The sequence below is a fragment of the Mustela putorius genome, unplaced genomic scaffold, assembly GCF_011764305.1.
Source record: "Mustela putorius furo isolate JIRA1106 unplaced genomic scaffold, ASM1176430v1.1 tig00003869_pilon_pilon_pilon, whole genome shotgun sequence".
Taxonomy (NCBI): Eukaryota; Metazoa; Chordata; class Mammalia; order Carnivora; family Mustelidae; genus Mustela; species Mustela putorius.
In genome coordinates, this window is record NW_025422021.1 from 7056976 (window position 1) to 7075887 (window position 18912).

At 40.6% G+C, this 18912-nt stretch overlaps 1 protein-coding gene and 2 long non-coding RNA genes across 4 annotated transcripts; 1 reads left to right on the forward strand and 2 right to left on the reverse strand.

The window, feature by feature from the left end:
• Nucleotides 1-1128: 1128 nt before the first annotated feature.
• LOC101689893 lies at nucleotides 1129-18912 on the reverse strand. Of its 2 annotated transcripts, none has more exons than XR_001176663.2 (3): nucleotides 17925-18912; nucleotides 3526-3575; nucleotides 1129-2147 (listed from the first exon to the last, which is right to left on the reverse strand). It is a non-coding gene; the product is annotated as an uncharacterized LOC101689893 (long non-coding RNA). The 2 variants fall into 2 exon arrangements; XR_200943.3 differs by lacking the exon at nucleotides 17925-18912 and adding an exon at nucleotides 7865-8334.
• On the forward strand, nucleotides 8739-11918 carry ATP5MC3 (ATP synthase membrane subunit c locus 3). Its single transcript, XM_004774384.3, has 4 exons — nucleotides 8739-8850; nucleotides 10229-10306; nucleotides 10799-10992; nucleotides 11659-11918. The coding sequence occupies exons 1-4, from the start codon at nucleotides 8812-8814 to the stop codon at nucleotides 11771-11773; spliced, it is 426 nt and encodes a 141-aa protein (XP_004774441.1). The 5' UTR covers nucleotides 8739-8811; the 3' UTR covers nucleotides 11774-11918.
• Nucleotides 11753-17918, reverse strand: LOC123388014. The gene is made up of 2 exons (XR_006602559.1): nucleotides 16524-17918; nucleotides 11753-12610 (listed from the first exon to the last, which is right to left on the reverse strand). It is a non-coding gene; the product is annotated as an uncharacterized LOC123388014 (long non-coding RNA).

The following is an 18912-nucleotide window of genomic DNA, read 5'->3' on the forward strand; positions in this document are numbered from 1 at the left end:
CAGGTGCCCCACCATTTTTTTTCTTTTTTTTTTTAGATTTTATTTATTTATTTACTTGAGAGAGAGAGAGCTCAAGCAGGGGGAGGGGCAGACAGTGGGAGAAGCAGGTTCCCCACTGAGAAAGGAGCCCGATGTGGGACTCGATCCCAAGACCCTGGAATCATGACCTGAGCTACAGGCAGACTCTTAACCAACTGAACCACCCAGGTGCCCCTCCTTCCATTTCTTAGATACGTTAACATCCACCACCCCCACCCACCTTCGGAGGTAAATGGTAGCATAGTATAAAACTACTGAATGTCTGAGTCTGTGTGTTGTCCTTGCACAGGGACCATGTTAATCTTCTGTTATTATAGTGCCGTTATAGAGATGTGCTGCAGAAGCAACACTAAGAGATGAATATCTTACATGGGTAAGAGTTCAGAAGCTGGACTCTGCTAGGAGAGAGATGGCTTCAGTAGGTGCACCATGGGGAAACATGCAGGGTCAGTAGTCACCATGAAGATACCAGGTACCTACAGAAAGAGAAAGTAGCTCAGGATGGACCAAAGGCCTTGGAAAAAGAAGTGAAAGGAGAACTACAGACATTGCCTCCCTCACAGCTCCAACTTGAGGCTGCTCCAGTTGATGAACCTTTCCTGCAAAATTACGTTGTCTCAGAGAAGGGATCAAAAGAGGGCTCTAATGTTTTGGTTTTTCAATGAATTCGTTAAGCACATGAGGGTATAAACCCAGGATCCTTCATAAGCACACAAATGTGTTTGAACAAACTCAAGTCATAAACCAAAAAATGTTCCTAATTTTCTCTTAGTTTGAATTGTGCAATACTCGAAAGAAAACGGCATTCTAGGGGCGCCTGGGTGGCTCAGTGGGTTAAAACCTCTGCCTTCAGCTCAGGTCATGATCTCAGGGTCCTGGGATCCAGCCCCGCATCAGGCTCTCTGCTCAGCAGGGAGCCTGCTTTCTCCTCTCTCTCTGCCTGCCTCTCTGCCTACTTGTGATTTCTGTCTGTCAAATAAATAAATAAATAATAAAATCTTTAAAAAAAAAAAAAAAGAAAGAAAAAGGCATTCTAGAGGTCATTCTAATTTGCCCAAAGAGCCAAAGAGAATATATCTTAGCCAAAAGAAGAGAACAAAAAAAACATTGCAAATTATTTTGTATATACTGAGCCCCTTATATTTTATTGAGTAAAAATGTATTGAGTGACTACTATGTTTAACACTCTGTTAGGTGCTGTAGAAGACCTAAATGTGAATTAGACCTAACCCCTGAGAATCTTACCATCTGTGCCATTTATTAACTTATGACTTCTCAGCTATAAATCCATTCTTTTGCTTTGTTATTTCTAGAGCTAGACTCTGCAAGCATTTCTGCTTTGACAACTGGCAAAATGTTAGGCTTTGCCAGAAGAGGGCGATGGAAAGACCCTGTGAGACCAGAGCTGGAGGAAATGACTTTTCTTTCATCCTGTGTGGAGCCCATGGATTGGTTCCCAAGAGGAGCCTGGTTTTGTGGACCTCAGCAGTCTTCCCGGTTCACTTGTGGCTGGTGCCTCTAGCAAGTTCCTTCAACACAGGGGGACTATACAGTCCTGTGACAGCCATGCCCTCTTCTTTAAATTTCTAAGGTCTTCCTTTCTGTTCACTCATCCTTAGCCAAGGGTAGTAGCTCTTCCGACAGTTGCTACTTCTGCACCTCTTAGAAACCACTTTATTCTTCTTAATAGATACCTTTTATTGGTTAACAATCTTTACATTTTCTTTGTTCAAATTGTTAAAATGGTTCTATCTCCTTGTTGATCCCATGGAACATGAAAAAAAAGATCTAAATTAACATAAATTCTGTGGGAAGAGGGCTATTTCTGCTGTAATCACAGACCAAAGATCAAAAAGGTCAAAGATGTAGACCCTCAGTTTATGTTGTGTTCAGCTGCATATAAAAGAAGGTTGACCTCAGTGGCTTCAGCAAATAGAAGTTTTTTTCTTGTATAACATGAAGTCCATAAATAGATAATAGCAGCTCTAGCTACTTAAAAAAATAAAAAAAGTTAAGAACTCAATCTCCTTTTCACTTCCAACTTCTCCATCCTTAACGTTCAGTTTCTGTATTCAGTGGTTGCGAGATTGTGGCTTCACCTCCAGACACTGGATCCATATTCCAAGCAGGGGGAGGGGGAACGGTGGGGGGGAAGAAAAAAAGAAATAAGACGGTTGAATCTATATCCTTTGTATGCATTCTTAGAGCCAATACCAAGTAACTTTAACTCACATGTCACTGACCATTCTTAACTATAAGGAAACCTGGGAAGTTCAGTATTTTTGAACTCTGAACAGAGTTCTATAACTGAGAAAAAAAGGGAGAAGTTATGTTGGATAGGTAACCAGCCATATACAAATTAAGTGAAATTAAGTGAAAAATGGGTAACTTATTTACTTTTTTATCTATTATTGAAGTATGGTTGACAATGTTATATTAGTTTCAGAGGTACAACATAGTGATTCAACAAGTCCATACATTCCTCAGGACTCACCATGATAAGTGTATGTCACCATATGTTATTAAGATATTATTGACTATATTCCCTATGCTTTGCCTGATGGATAAGGGGCAAAAGATAGACCTGATCTCATATCCATATACTTTCTCATTTTCTTCCATTTTCCATATTTATACAAACTAGTCTTTCAATATTAATTATTAACTGTGCATAAAATTGTTTTCTTCCTCAATAACTAGCATATCTTACCAGGAAAAAAGGATGGAATAATATTTGTTATATCAGTATAGTGTTTTCAGGTAACTCTTCAATATAAATTTTAGCCTAGACCATCTGGACCTCTGAAAGGCCATAAAATGATACATGTACTTTTAATTCCTTACTAAATCTTTGGAGTTATTTATTTATTATTCATTTTTTAAAAGATTCTTTATTTATTTATTTGAGAGAGAAAGAAATCACAAGTAGGCAGAAGTAGGCAGACAGAGAGGGAGAAGCAGGCTCCCTACTGAGCAGCGAGCCCAATGTGGGGCTAGATCCCAGGATCAGCCCATCTCTCTCATCTGAGCTTAAGTCTGTCTCAATGAGGCACTTTTTAAACAAGCCAGTCTCAGGGCACCTGCGTGGCTCAGTGGGTTAAGCCTCTGCCTTCAGTTCAAGTCATGATCTCAGGGTCCTGGAATTGAGCCCCACATATGGGCTCTCTGCTCAGCGGGAAGCCTGCTTCCCACCTCTCTCTCTGCCTGTTGCTCTACCTACCTTTGATATCTCTATCTGTGTATCAAATAAATAAATAAAAATCTTTTAAATAAATAAAAATAAACAAGCCAGTCTCTTTTCTGAAGGTGTTTCCGTTACCACACACCATAAAATATAGTTCTAAAATTGTTACTAATTTGTGTTTTTCTCCAATTTTTTATATATCAGTTCAATTTTTCATATACCCCAATTATAATGTAAACTCTTACATTTTCCTGTATACTCACTATGTCAAAGAGGGGACACAGTATTTATTTGGAGCTCACCTTGATAGAATGATCCTATATCATTAGCATAGATTTAGACGTTCATTTTCCTAAAAAAAGATAAATTGGTAACAAATTAAGGCCCATAATATGAAACAAAAATTTTCATAAGAAAAGCAAAACAGTTTTATAACAAAGTCCAGAATATTTTTAACTTACATTTCTGGTTTTCATTTCCACAAATAATATATATATATTTTTTAATCACACTAATGTGAGAAGGCTGGTGAAAACTTTACAGACTATCGAAATGAAAACTTTCTGGATACCTGAGTGGCTCAGTCATTGAATGTCTGCCTTCAGCTCAGGTCATGATCCCAGGGTACTGGGATTGAACCCCATGTCAGGCTCCCTGCTCAGTGAGAAGCCTGCTTCTTCCTTTTCCACTCCCCCTGCTTGTATTCCCTTTCTCACTGTCTGTCCTTCTCTGTCAAATAAACAAATATAATCTTTTTTTAAAAAATGAAAACTTCCAAAAGCAGATAATTTAAGCATCTTTCCATGTGTCCAGGTGAGGACTACCTTACATAGTTTTGTTTTGTTTTGTTTTTACCTTACATAGTTTTAACAATAACAACCCTACTTCACCCCAGAATTTCAAGGAAAGGGGAGTCAGTGTACCAGACATGCGCTTCTATCTGATTTGCTCTGAGTTATGCCTGGAATTCTGAACTCAAATTACCCACATTAAGATGCTGCTGCCTCCTGATTACTTAAAAAAAAAAAAATCTTTTTTTTTTTTTTCTTTCTTTAAAAAGGGACACCTGGCTGGCATAGTGGGTATAGTATGCAGTTCTTAATCTCAGGGTCCTGGGTTCAAGCCCCAGTTGGGTATAGAGATTACTTAAAAGAAAAGAAAAGAAAAAGATGCTGCTGCCCCCACATGGATTTCAAAGGAGTGCATATTTTGAAAACAGTATCTTCTGTTTCAGTTATCTCTTGCAATGTAACAAACCACCCTAAAACTTCATAGCTTCTAAGCATAACCTTTTCACTGCTCTTGATCTGTGGATCAGGAATTTAGGCAAGGCTTGTTTCTCTTCCATGTGGTTTTGGCTGGGAAGAACCCGGGGCGCTTGGGTTATGCCTCAATGGGTTAAGCCACTGCCTTCGGCTCAGGTCATGATCCCAGGGTCCTGGGATCAAGCCCCACATCAGGCTCTCTGCTCAGCAAGGAGCCTGCTTCCTCCTCTCTCTCTGCCTGCCTCTCTGCCTACTTGTGGTCTCTGTCTGTCAAATAAATAAATAAAATCTTAAAAAAAAAAAAAAGGCTAGAGAACCCAACATAGCCTCTGTCACATGTCTGGGGCACCTCAGCTCTCTTTTATGAGGCTTTTTTTCTGTCAAGAAAATTTCTTATCACTCAGTAGTCTAACCCATGTTTTCTTGATGGATGGTTGGCTTCCAAGGAGAAAATGAAAGCTCTAAGACCTCTTTCTAATCCAGGAGTCACACAGTGTCACTCTCTGGGTCAAAGCAAGTCATAAGATTAGCCCAGATTTAAGGAGAAGGAAAACAGACTCCGTTGTTTGATGAGTGGCAAAGTCACATTGCAAAGGGGCACAAAGTAAAGGAAGGATTATCGCACTTACATTGGGAAAGGATTTTCTATACTTCTCTTTACCACCCCATTCCTTTCTTTCCCATGCTGTCTTCACTCAGGCATTCACATAATACCAAACTGTGATTCATTACTTAATACGATCATCTCTAGGGTGCCTGGGTGGCTGAGTTGGTTGAGCACCCAACTCTTGATTTTTGGCTCAGGTTCTGATCTCAGCTCAATTTGTGATCTCAGGGTGGTGAGATCCAGCCCCCCAATAGGCTCCCAGCTCAGTGCAGAGTCTGCTTGCCCCTCTCCTTCTGCCCTTCCCCTCACTCACCCTCCTGCTGGCATGTGTGCACATCCACTCTCTCTTTCTTTCTTGCTCTCAAATAAATTAATAAATAAAATCTTGGAAAAACAAAAAACAAAAGACGACCGTCTCCACTATTTAAGAAAAAAATACAGAGAGACTTGAATACTTCAAAAGAAGTCCCCCATGCATCTTTACAGTCTCACTTTACTCCTCTCAGAAGGCACCATTTTTCTTCAAACTTTCTCAGTGCAAATATTCATCCTCTGTCAACATGGGCTGGTACCATGCAAGACCCACTTTCTTAGACACACACACAAACACAGGTAGCACTATCTATTCTTTGAACACCTAATATTCTTCATAAATATTTAAACTCTAACTGGTTGAACCCACCAAGAACATATTGTCTCCTCTTCTAGGCCAGTTCATCTGCTTATTGACATATTGACAGTCAGAGCCTAGACTTAGACTGAACCTCTCCCTGTTATAGGCACCTAGCCCATGTGCACCCTGGAAGTGATCCCGTTAGGGATCCCAGCTTCTCTCCTGCCTCCTCTAACTCTCCAACAGTTACTGCTACTGATTTATGGCTGAAGAGACAGAACTTCCCTTAAACCATCTCTGTACACGGGCGCCTGGGTGGCTCAGTGGGTTAAGCCGCTGCCTTCAGCTCAGGTCATGATCTCAGGGTCCTGGGATCGAGTCCTGCTTTGGGCTCTCTGCTCAGCAGGGAGCCTGCTTCTCTCTCTCTCTCTCTCTCTGCCTGCCTCTCCATCTACTTGCGATTTCTCTCTGTCAAATAAATAAATAAAATCTTTAAAAAAAAAATCTCTATACACAATTCCATTTACGATAGCTATTCCTTTATAAAGATCTATTATTAAAGTAAAGGATATGTGATGATTAATTTTGGGTCAACTTGATGGCCATGGGGTGCCTAAATTAAATATTATCCCTGGGTGTGTCTGCGAAGGTTTTCTGGATGAGATTAGCCTTTGAATCAGCAGGCTGGTTAAAGTAGACTGTCCCCCCGCAATGTGGGTGGGCATCGTCCAAACCAGTGAGAGTCTGAATAGAACAAAAAGCAAAGGAAGAATGAATTTGCCCTTTTCTCCCCATCTAACTATTGAGCTGGGACATCACATCTCATTCAGACTGCAAATTACACTATTGGTCTCCCTGGTTCTCAGCCCTTCAGAATCAAATTGAATTAATCCACTGGCTTTCCTGGGTCTCCAGCTTGGAGACAGCAGATCATAGGACTTCTGAGCTTCCATAACCACATGCACTAATTCTTCATAATAAATAAATAGATAACTCAATAATTAATTTCCTACTGGTTCTGGTTCTCTGGAGAACTCTGATGAATGAAGAGCACTGTTTCTACTTTACACATCACAGGATACTACATACTTCAGGTAAGAACTGAGTACTTGAGAAAATAAATAAGCTCTCTTTGAACTGCACGTGTGAATTCAAATGAATTGTCTCTATTTTGTGGGCTAAAGATTGAGCCTAAACTGACTAGCTTCACGTGATTTTGAACTATTTGCATTTGAAGTTGGATCAATGACAAATTCATTTTTGTTTTTTTAAGATTTATTTGCAAGAGAGAGAATGAGAGAGAGAGAGCGAGTGCGTTCACGCAAGAGTTGGGGAGGGTCAGAGAGAGAAGCAGACTTCCTACTGAACAGGGAGCCTGATGCAAAACTCAATCCTAGGACTCCAGGATCAACCTGAACTGAAAGCCATTGCTTAACCAACTGAGCCACCCAGGTGCCCCGGATCCCTGACAGATTCTTATTCATTCTTCATGTTTCAATTCTGAGGCCTTCTCCCTAGGGTTGCCCCTAGATGATACCACACACCTTGTGCTAACTAGAAAAAGGGTGATCTTCTAGGTCGACGTTATCCCATGCCAAGACTCTAGGCTAAGTGGGTGAGATTTCAGCACCACCCCCCATCCCATCAACTGGGCATACTCCATGTTTAATCTTTTATGTTGACTTGTATCACTTTCACTACCATGAACTACTAAGTAAAATTTACAGAGTTTGAGGATCTACCAAAAGTTAAGTAAGACTTAACTTTTTCTGAGATATTTCTATAGCCATCAAAGAAAATGATTTGTCCAAAGTTACCAAAAGCAGGTGTTAAAAGTTGACCCGGGGGGCACCTGGGCGGCTCAGTGGGTTAAGCCGCTGCTCGGCTCAGGTCATGGTCTCAGGGTCCTGGGATGGAGTCCTGCATCCAGCTCTCTGCTCAGCGGGGAGCCTGCTTCCCTCTCTCTCTCTTTCTGCCTGCCTCTCTGTCTGCTGTGATCTCTCTCTGTCAAATAAATAAAATCTTTAAAAAATAATAAAATAAAATAGAATAAATAAAAGTTGGGTCGGTTTTTAAAATACTCAGACTTTCTTTAGTCCCATGAATTACATTACATCCTTTAATCTTTACAAGTGTAGAGCTGGAAGAAAAATTACCTTCCTCACTTCATTACCAAGACGCAACTTTGTGCCCAAAGTCACAAAACTCTTTGATCTCTTCAGGAGCTCTTTCCCTTGTCCCTGTACTTCAGATCAGGTCCTCTGCCAGTCGAAGGATTAGCCATACTTCTGGAATACTTTTCCAGAGTGAATACTTTTCCAGATTCCATTAAAGAAATGTGTTCCCTTTGCTGGGGACCCTCATTTCTTCTGTCAAGCAGTGCATGAACTCCTCCCCCACGCGCACACACAGTTCTATTTCACCGAGAAGGAGAATGAACAGGAAGGGGAGTCCCTCTAGGAAGGAGACAGTAACAACGGAGTAAAAGGCCAAATCTCATAAGATATCGACTGGAAGAAAAAGTCGCACTATCTTCTGACCAGCTCAGATCAAGAGAGAAGCAATCTGTTCCGCGCTCTCTGCCAGAGATAATTTCTTCTTCTTGCATCGCCCTTACCAGCCGCTGCCCGCCCGCCCACTTCGGTGTGGCTGTCGTTGTCCTTCCCAACTAGTTGCCAATAAAGTTGTTACAAAGTGACCTTGAGCGTCTTCCCTACGGCCCCATTTTCCCCGCCTTCTCCATCCGGGTGCCGCCGCGCGAATAAGAGGCGGAACGCGCCTGCGCGCCCAGCGCCACTCCTTCGACCTCTGCCGCCGTCGTTGCCGCCGCCACCTCCCGGGAAGGTAAGCGGACGGCGCGAGAGCCGGGCCTGGCCCGGGCGGAGCGGCGTCCCGCCAGGACCCATTCATTCTTCTGGCGCCTAGTTGGACGAGGGCCCAGGCCGACGGCGTGCACGGGAGCCCGAGGGACCTGGGTGGGAAGGATAGGCCCGGGAGGGCACTTGACCTTAAGCCTCTTTACCTCCGCAGAAGGGAAGCGGGAGAGGAGCCCACGTCGGCCGTCACCCAGGTCTTCCAGCCGCGCCGCCCCGAAGAGTGTAAGATGTTCACCTGCGCCAAGCTCGCCTGCACCCCTGCTCTGGTGCGTAGCCCAGGCTAGGCCGGGACGCTGAGGGCGGACCTCTGGGCCTGGAGTGTCCACGTTGTTGAATGGGGCACCTCTGGGCGGGGCACACCAACCTGTGGGGACCGCTCATCCCCCACCCTCTGTGTCCTCTTCCATTTCTACTAATCCTGGGGCACCTCACTCGGCCCCTCCTGTCCACGAGTGCCGTGGAGAGCAGCCGAGGCCTAGTTGTCAGGCCCCACTCGCTGTAGGTCAAACCTTCCTTGCTGCTAGTGCCGGAGCGGCCCCCTTCCCCACCTCCTCGCGTGCTGTGGGGTTGGGGTCGGCGCGAAGGTTGGGGTGCTCTTAAGGATGTGGGGGGCCTCTGAGGCCTAGTTCGCCGCCGCAGCGTTCTCCCGTGCCTATCTGTAGGTCAAACTCGCTGCTGCAAAAGGAGGGACTTTGCCTCACCCTGTGTGGGCGGAGGAAGGTGGTGGAGTCGTGGAAAGTCTTTCATCCAGCCTCTGGCTGTTATTTCCATAACCATTTCGGAAGCTTTAGGTGAAGTCAGGATGTGGGGGATTTGTCTTAAAGAATCAGGTCTTGGTTCTGAAGGGATTTTCTGTGACCTTAGTGTAGTGGACACTCCAAGGGCAGAGACGCTGGACTGCAATATGTCCGTAGGGTCGAATATTTCACCGGTTATCCTGACACTGATACAGAATTGTTTAAACTGCTGTTTTTATTTTATAATTAATGGACATACAGGAATATTTTAGAAGTTGTGGGCCTCATATTTAACTTATGGGCTAATTTAAATGACAAGCGTTATACAGTAACCCTTCATTAACTTGTTGGTACACTTCAACTTAGCAAAGAATGTGGGATGTTTATTGCTGTTTGTTTTTTTTTTAATATTTTATTTATTTTACAAGTAGGCAGAGAGAGAGAGAGAAGGAAGCAGGCTACCTGCTGAGCAGAGAGCCCGATGTGGGACTCGATCCCAGGACCCTGAGATCATGACCTGAGCTGAAGGCAGAGGCTTTAACCCACTGAGCCACCCAGGCGCCCTGGTTTTTTTTTTTTTTTTTTTTTTTTTTAATCTAAATCGTGGCACTACAGTAATTGAAATTTTAAAAACAAGTGCTTTTTTTTTCAAGCATGTAGAAGTTTTATTCAGATTATTACAAATAGATTATGTAGCACACTTCATACTTCAGTTAGCAACTTTAAAATAAAATTCCTTCATGGATTAAAAATAACCAAACAGCAAGATAAGAGACAACACAGAACAGTCATATGCTTTCTGATAAATTTTTGCTGATGGCTTTTTTAAAACTTAAGGTACAAGAAGGGTCATTGAAGTCTTAACCTACTCTTCAGTTAATATTTGGAATTTTTTTTTCCTTAATAGATCCGAGCTGGATCCAGAGTTGCATACAGACCAATTTCTGCATCAGTGTTATCTCGACCAGAGGCTAGGACTGGAGAGGTAATAGCAGTAATAATAGAAATTAAGTAACCCCACCAAGTAAGTCTTATGGTTTTAATTAAAGGGGGGTTTAAAAAAACCTCATTAGTGAATGGTTTGAGGGCAGTCTTTTTCCACCCTTGTATCCAAAAAATAGTGCTGAGGATAAGCCAATGAAAGAAACTTGGCTGAGTTGGCTAAGAAATAGTATGTATGTGTGTGCCTTGAGTTACCTGTATTTAAGATTATACTAGCCAGTTACTGAAAAGCCTACCCTATTAAAAAGCATATTCAAATACACTGTTTCATAATTTTCAACAACCTTACGAAGTATACTGTTATCCCTATTCCACAACATTGGAATTACTCTAAGCTCTTGATTTTCCACTGTGCCACACACAATCTCCTATTCAAAAAATCACGAAGAAGTAGTTATCATTTGACAGTGTAGTAATGAAAATAGCTAACTGTGATTACTGATTTAACCCTTGCTTTTTATTTCCTTTTCTTTAGGGCTCTACGGTATTTAATGGAGCCCAGAATGGTGTGTCTCAACTAATCCAGAGGGAGTTTCAGACCAGTGCAATAAGCAGAGACATTGATACTGCTGCCAAATTTATTGGTGCAGGTGCTGCAACAGTGGGAGTGGCTGGTTCTGGTGCTGGTATTGGAACAGTCTTTGGCAGCCTTATCATTGGTTATGCCAGGTAATTTCTATCACCAAATGAGCTACTTTAAGAGCATGCTTTACATAGTTGGAAACTTAGAAAAATAGTGAAATAGTAATAGGTACTTTGTATTAAGTGCCAACTCTGTTTTTGCCTTATATTTTGAGGGCTTTGCATACATGATCTTACTTAACCCTCATAGTACTGCTTGGAGATACTCCAGCTTACTTACGAAGGATGAGCATTGCAGAAATACACTGATTGCCCAAGTAGCTAGTGTCAGAAATAAATTTTCATACTGACTTCAGAGTCTGCACTCTTGATTGTTAAACTATATTGGAACTACAGTTAATAGCACAGTCTCTTTTATATAATAAAAGTATCAATTTCCATTTTATTTAAGATCTTGTTTCTAAACTATCAGATCTTAAGACATAGAATATACTTTCATGGGAATAGCAAGTATGTCTGAACCCCTCAAAATGAATGAAGACAAACCACTTATAGTAACATAGAGATCACTTCCTACTTTTTCTGTAAATGATTGGGATTGAGAAGAAAGAATATTGAACAAAGGCAGGGGCAAAAGAGATCTAGGGAAATACTTTTCTAGGACTTGCCAGTTTGATTCTTTGAGTTTACCAGACATACTGGAATTCAGAAAATATTTCAAAGTAACAATTATATGTGTTTTGTCTCTTTTAGAAACCCTTCGCTGAAGCAGCAGCTGTTCTCATATGCTATCCTGGGATTTGCCTTGTCTGAAGCTATGGGTCTCTTTTGTTTGATGGTTGCTTTCTTGATTTTGTTTGCCATGTAACAGAAATTACTGCTTGAAATGTTGGCATTCATATTAATTACGGATATAATTCTGTGTATCTTACTGTGACTCCGAAAACTGTAGTACTGGTGTCATGGAAATGTACATTATTTCCAAGGTCATTTCATTAAAGATGAAAACTTTAGTTTTTGCCGTGATTTGTACTGAACCTAAATTTCAATAATCACAAAGAAGAATATGCATTCAAGTAGATGCTATGCAAGTCAGGGGAAACTAAGCAGTTGCCCCTTGATGAAAACGAGTCAATTTTATGAGAATTCTTTTATATGGTATTCTGCACATTGTAATTTGTAGGGCTTTCGGTTACTTGTATAAAGGAGAAATATGTGAGTGTTTTCAGCTTCTATGAGATACAATTAATTAAGCTAAGACAGTAACAGGAATTACAATGCCTGGGAGCAGAATTACCTTCCAAGACTAACTTGGCTGGTCTTACACAGCTGGATCTAAAAATCAATCATGTTGGCTTTTTAGGAATTGAAGCCTTGTTAGACTAGTGTTGGGGGTGGTTTTTGCTTTTCAGTAAGTCTCATGTTAAGCAAATAAGTGTCCATAACAAAGTAGAATTTCTAAGAAGAAAATCTCATTAGGAGCTGGTTTCTTGCTTCAATGAGGCTCTCTCTAGGAACCAAGTATCAAGTGGAAAAATTTTAAAGGTGGGGCACTTGGGTGGCTCGGTTGGTTGAGTGTCTGCATTCTGCTCAGGTTATGATCCCAGAGTCCTGGGATTGAACTCTGCATTGGGGTCCCCACTCACCTGAGAGCCTGCTTCTCCCTCTCCCTCTGCCATTCCCCTCCTTTATGCTCTATGGCTCTCTGTCAAAATAAATAAAAATACTTTCAAAAAATTTAAAAAGGTAATGAAAACCAAATATCAAAAAGTAAGCTTAATTGGCTTTTTTTTTTTTTTTTAAGATTTTATTTGTGGGGCGCCTGGGTGGCTCAGTGGGTTAAGCAGCTGCCTTCGGCTCAGGTCATGATCTCAGGGTCCTGGCATCGAGTCCCACATCAGGCTCTCTGCTCAGCAGGGAGCCTGCTTCCCTCTCTCTCTCTCTGCCTGCCTCTCCATCTACTTGTGATTTCTCTCTGTCAAATAATAAATAAAATCTTTAAAAAAATATATTTTATTTGTTTGACAGCACAAGTAAGCAGAGTGGCAGGCAGAGGGAGAGCAAGAAGTAGGCTCTGCTGAGCAGGGACCCCCATGCGGGGCTTGATCCCAGGACTTTGGAATCAAGGAAGGTCTGAATCTGGAATCTGGATCCCATGCCACTTAATGATCATCTGATTTGGGGAATTAACCCATCTTAAGCCCATTTTTCTGTCCATCTTTTCTTCCCAATTATGCAGGGTCATCATGAGGACTAAATTACATAAAGCACATAAAATTCCCAGGAAAGGAAGTGGCACTTGTGTGATGCACATACCCTGTCCTTCCCCAACTGTTTCCCAAGATCCAAACATCAAAGCCTATGGATGTAAATTTTACATCTTCTAACATACTTATGTAGTATTAAACTGCTGTTGAACCAACTAGCATCCCAAGATACTAGTGATGAGCAATGCTTTGGCAATTTTTGGCTTTAACAGTATAGCCAATTCAGGGGTCCCTGGGTGGCTCAATTGGTTAAGCAGCTGGGTCTTTAGGCTAGGACATTCAAAAACAACTGTATATACAGGGAAAATCAGAAAGTAACCACTCATGCCCAAGAAAACGCACAGGCTTAGAAAAAAACAGACAAAACATTGTTTACACATTAAGCTAATCCTTGGCACAGAGACTGTATACAACAATCAAAAGTAATAATAAAATAGCAACAATAAATCCTAGGGAAGGAGAATAATCTGATTGCCAGAGATACCACATTATTCAGATGTCCAGTTTGCAACAACAAGAACAAAAAAAGGTATTCAAAAAACAGGAAAGTATGGCCCATTCAAAGGGAAAAAAAAAAAAAATCTTGGAGCAAAAGACCTGATGGCAGATCTAGACAAAGACTAAACCATATTAAAGATGATCAAAGTACTAAGGAGGTGGAGAAAGTTTAAAAAATGATGTATGCATGAACTTATTCCAAAATTACTACCAAGCTGCAGTAATCAAAACAGTGTTAATGGTATAAAGACAGAATAGACTAATGGAATAGAAAGCCCAGAAATCCTTGCATTTATAGTCCAATAATTTTTGACAGGAGTGTCAAGACCATCCAATGGGGTAATGATAGCCATTTCAACAAATGGTGCCTGGAAAACTGGATAGTCACATGCAAAAGAATGAAGTTGGAACCTTACCTAACAACATATACAGAAATTAACTCAAAGTAAATCAAAGACTTCAATAAGACCAAAAATTACAAAGGTCTTAGAAGAAAACTGCAAAAACTTCAGGACACCAGGTTTGGCAATGATTTCTTAGATAAGACACCAAAGATACAGGCAACAAAAGAAAAAAATTAGATAAACTGAGTATCATGAAAGTTTAAACATTTTGTGCAATAAAAGACATGCTCGGGATGCCTGGGTGGCTCAGTGGGTTAAAGCCTCTGCCTTCAGCTCGGGTCATGATCCCGGGGTCCTGGGATCGAGCCCCGCATCGGGCTCTCTGCTCAGCGGGGAGACTGCTTCCTCCTCTCTCTCTCTCTGCCTGCCTCTCTGCCTACTTGTGATCTCTCTCTGTGAAATAAATAAAATCTTTAAAAAAAAAAAAAAAAAGACATGCTCAAAAAGACAAGACACAAAATGGGAGAAAATATTTGTAAATCCTCTATCAAATAAGGGATTAATATCCACAATATGGAGAGATGTCCTAAAATTCAACAACAAAAACACAACACATTTAAAAATGGTCAAAGGACTTAATAGACGGGCGCCTGGGTGGCTCAGTGGGTTAAGCCTCTACCTTTCACAGCTCAGGTCATCTCAGGGTCCTGGGACTCCGCTCAGCGGGGAGCCTGCTTCCCTTCCTCTCTCTCTGCCTGCCTCTCTGCCCACGTGTGATCTCTGTCTGTCAAATAAATAAATAAAAATCTTATTTTAAAAAAAAAGGACTTAATAGACCTTTCTCTGAAGGTACTCAAATGGCTGACTGAGATGAAAAGATGCTCACCATTACTAATCATTAGGGAAAGGCAAATCAAAGCTACAATGAGATACCACCACTTCACACCATGGTATGACAACTATAAAAACAACAAAACAAAAATGTTGGCAAGGATATGGGGGAATTGGAACACTTCTGCGCTGTTGGTAGGAATGTAAAATGGTATAGCCACTATGGAAAATAGAATAGTGGTTCCTCAAAAAGTTAAAAATAGAAGTGCCATATGATCCAACAATTCTACTTATGGGTGTATTCCCCCAAAGAACTGAAAGCAAGGTTTTGAAGAAATACTTGCATTATTCACTATTATAACTAAACTATGGAAGCAACTTAAGTGTCCATCGATGGATAAATGGTATAAGCAAAATGTGGTATATACATGCAATGGAATGTTGTTTAGCCTTAAAAAGGAAAGAAGTTCTGATAGATGCTACAATTGGATGAACCCTGAGGACATTAATGCTAAGTGAAACAAACCTGTCACGAAAAGACAAACTGCTGTTTAATTCACTTAGGTAGTTAGAGTAATCAAAATCATAGAGTCAAAAAAGAATTGTTATTGCTAGGGGCTGGGGTGGGAACAATGCAGGCGTCTAGTTTAACAGGCATGGAGTTTCAGTTTTACAAAATAGACATGGATGGTAATGATGGTTGCAAAACATTATGAATACATTAAGTTTTTATTTTTAAGTAATCTCTATACCCAACGTGAATCTCAAACTCACAACCCTGTGATCAAGGTTTGCATGCTCTTCCAACTGAGCCAACCAGGCACTCCTCATTATAGATGTATTTAATATCACTGAAATATATACTTAAAATGCTTAAGATGGTAGATGTTGTTATGTGTATTTTATGAAAATAGAACAATCAAGGGCCCAGGGAGCACAGTATGGTTCAGATCCATTTCAGTAAGAGCCAGTAAATAGACGAGAACTGTAAAGAACTTGAGAGTTCAAGCTCTAAGAGGTAAGGTACTTCCAAGGAATGATAAAAATTTGCTGAGCAGCTGAAGTTAGGTAGAAATGAATGTTACTAAAGTTAAGTTTGAAGAAGGATTATAGATAAATGGGAAATATCCTTTGAGAACCAAAAAATAAATACTCATTATTTGATAATTTTAGCCAAGTGGTTTGGTTTGGGTGTTAAGTGTTTGAAAGGAGAAAACATCAGGACTATCCTCTGCAAAGCCTTCTAAGTACATGATTTCTATACCTGAAGTTATGAGTTTTTGAAGTCTCTACATGCTAAGCATATACTAATTTGGTAATTTCACAGTATTACTCTATTGAAAATATTATGGACTTTAGATCTAAATACATAGTCCATTAATTACTTGCCAAATTCTTTACATTATTAGAACCAAAAAAATTCTTTTTCAGATCTAATACTATCATCCTCTGCCTCAACAAACATGGCAGTTGGACTTTGTCTCTGCCAAAAACATTATGCCTTGCTTTGATGTACAGATAGTTAATAAGTAGTAGTCAAAACTTATGATAGTATAGGATTTGTAAGTGGTATCACAATTTTTATAGATCTTTTGAAGGTGGGTAGCATGAGTTTATATATACTCTGCTTTTCCCTCCACCCACCCAAATCCTACCCTCTTCTACTACACAAGCTCACCTGTGCATTCTTTCTGGTGATGTGTATATTAAAATATACTACACCATTGCTACTCAAAGTGAGGTCCAGGGATCAGCAGTGTTGGCATCACTCCGGACCTTCTCAGAGATAGAGGTTCTAGAGCTTCACACCACACCGTCTGAATCAGAATCTGAATCTTAACAAGGATTCCAAGTGATTTGTATACACATTAAGCTTTCAGAACACTGTACTAGAATACAACAATTCTCCACATGCCTTGACTAGACTCCTTATCTTTCAAAAAGCTATCAACTCATTAATTTGGCAGGTTTTTCCCCCCCTTTTGGAATGTACTGCTAATCCAGTGATTCTCAAAGTGTGGTCTGAAAATTCTGAGGGCCCTTAGAAACTTTCAGGGGGTTCACAAGTTCTTCCTTTTTCCACTGACATAGCCATGTGAGGCTAGATTGTCATCAGAACTTCAACCAAAACAATATGATGCAGCAGATCGAATACGGAGATAGAAAAATGCAGCTACTATTAAGTGTAATGTAGTTATTTACAAAAGTGAATACAATGCCTTTCTATTTTTGTGTTGGAATATATAGTTATTTTTTAAAATGTTATTTATGTTAACATGTTGTTATGGAGTGCAGGTTCCCAAAATCAAAAATTAGAACCACTGGTATAATCTGTCAGTGAGAGATTAGGCTCCAGTATGACATTTCACTTACAACTTTATAGAAACAGTTTTGTAAATTGAGGGTAACCTTCTATCTCTAGGTCACATCTTTTTAGCTATCTGTTTATAATCTCTAAACATTGGCCCACATTCCTTGTAAGAATCTGCGTTTCCTTCTCCTGAATGATGCAAGTAATCTATCTCCTATTAAATGTTTAGTAACTTAGAGTTTCTTTTCCAAGGGAGCTTAAATATTGAAGAGAAGAATGACTTAAGATCAATGGAGACTCATAAATCCAAGGGCTTTTGATTGTTCTACCTATTAGCATGACTAGCATCCTACAACTGATCTTGGCAGAGACTCCTAGGAGGACCCATGGTTGCTGGCAGTGGCTATTTTTCAACAAAAAGCATTTAGTTAGCATTTCTCAGCCATAGAGATTCAGGATCTGCTCATCTTACAGGAGAGTCCCAGGGTTTGCTTTCTCAAATGGTTATATAGTTCGGTTGAGTCTCTCAAATGCTGGACAGCTTGGTATTATTCCTGGGGGAATAATCTATCTAATTCTATCTAAAGCACAGCTCAAAATATTTATCTACCTCTCTAGAGATATTCAAAACATCTTTAGCTCTCAAGACCCCTAAAATTGTAGCAAGGGAGTAAGCTTAGAATACTGTGTGTTATCACATTCCCGCTTTTTCTCCACAGTACTTACTACTGTTTAAAATATATTGTTTATAAATGTGTTGTGACTCACCTCCTCTCCCATGAAAGTCTCCTTAAGGGATTGTGTCTTTTTGATAGTTGTAGCTGCAGGGCCAGGAACAGTGCCTGGCATGTTCATATCAAATACTGATACTCTATTAATAGTAAACTATAGAAACAGAGTATTAGGTTGACATTTAACCCAAGAGGCTATCTCCAAGGTGAGAATGTAACTGGAAAGAGCAAGGTATTATTCTGTGGCCTGGGAAGGTCCATATGACCAGGACTTTCTTGGTTTCTGGCTTAAGGAATTCATAGCTTTGCTATTATGTGGGCCTCAGGTTGACAGTTATGGGGAGTCATAAAGGGTAAACACTGGAATGCCAGACAAAATTCTTTACCCTAGAAGTGGTTCTACCTACCTGCATTGGTAACTTAATAGTGTGTGGAAAGCTAAGAGTAATGATGATAAGCCCTCTTTTAAGCGAGTGGGATGAGAAAGTGGAAGGAGGAGGCACTGATACGAAAGATGGAAAGAAAGTACAGTCTTAAATTCCATTCTTTCTCTGGACTGGTCTCACTGAGGCTGGCATAAACTAAAGTATGATTTGAAGATAAATGCAGCCCTCTAATTTTCCCCCCACAATGCCAAACACAATTAATTATAGACTCTTCTGAGACCCAAAGACTGGGGGTGGGAATTGGACAAGGACCCTCCTTGTACTTGAAATGTTCTGAATGAAAATTCCCATAGCGAGAAACAGATTTTAGAAGGTTAACTATAACGTAGGCCATTTCAGGGATGTTCAAGAAAACCCTGGCTTGCCAGAGGGAAAGAAAAAAGATCTGCCATGAGGTAGAAGCTACAAAAAAATCAACTAAAATGTCTGGGGTCATGCTGTCCTCATCTCATCATTCTGCACTGGGCTGCATCTTTAGGACACCTATGAAAATGCAGAGGCTTTCTGTGAGTCCAAGGCAGACATAAAGGATATCCTGGATATCCTGTGTTTTGTTTAGCTACAAACAGAAACTTACAA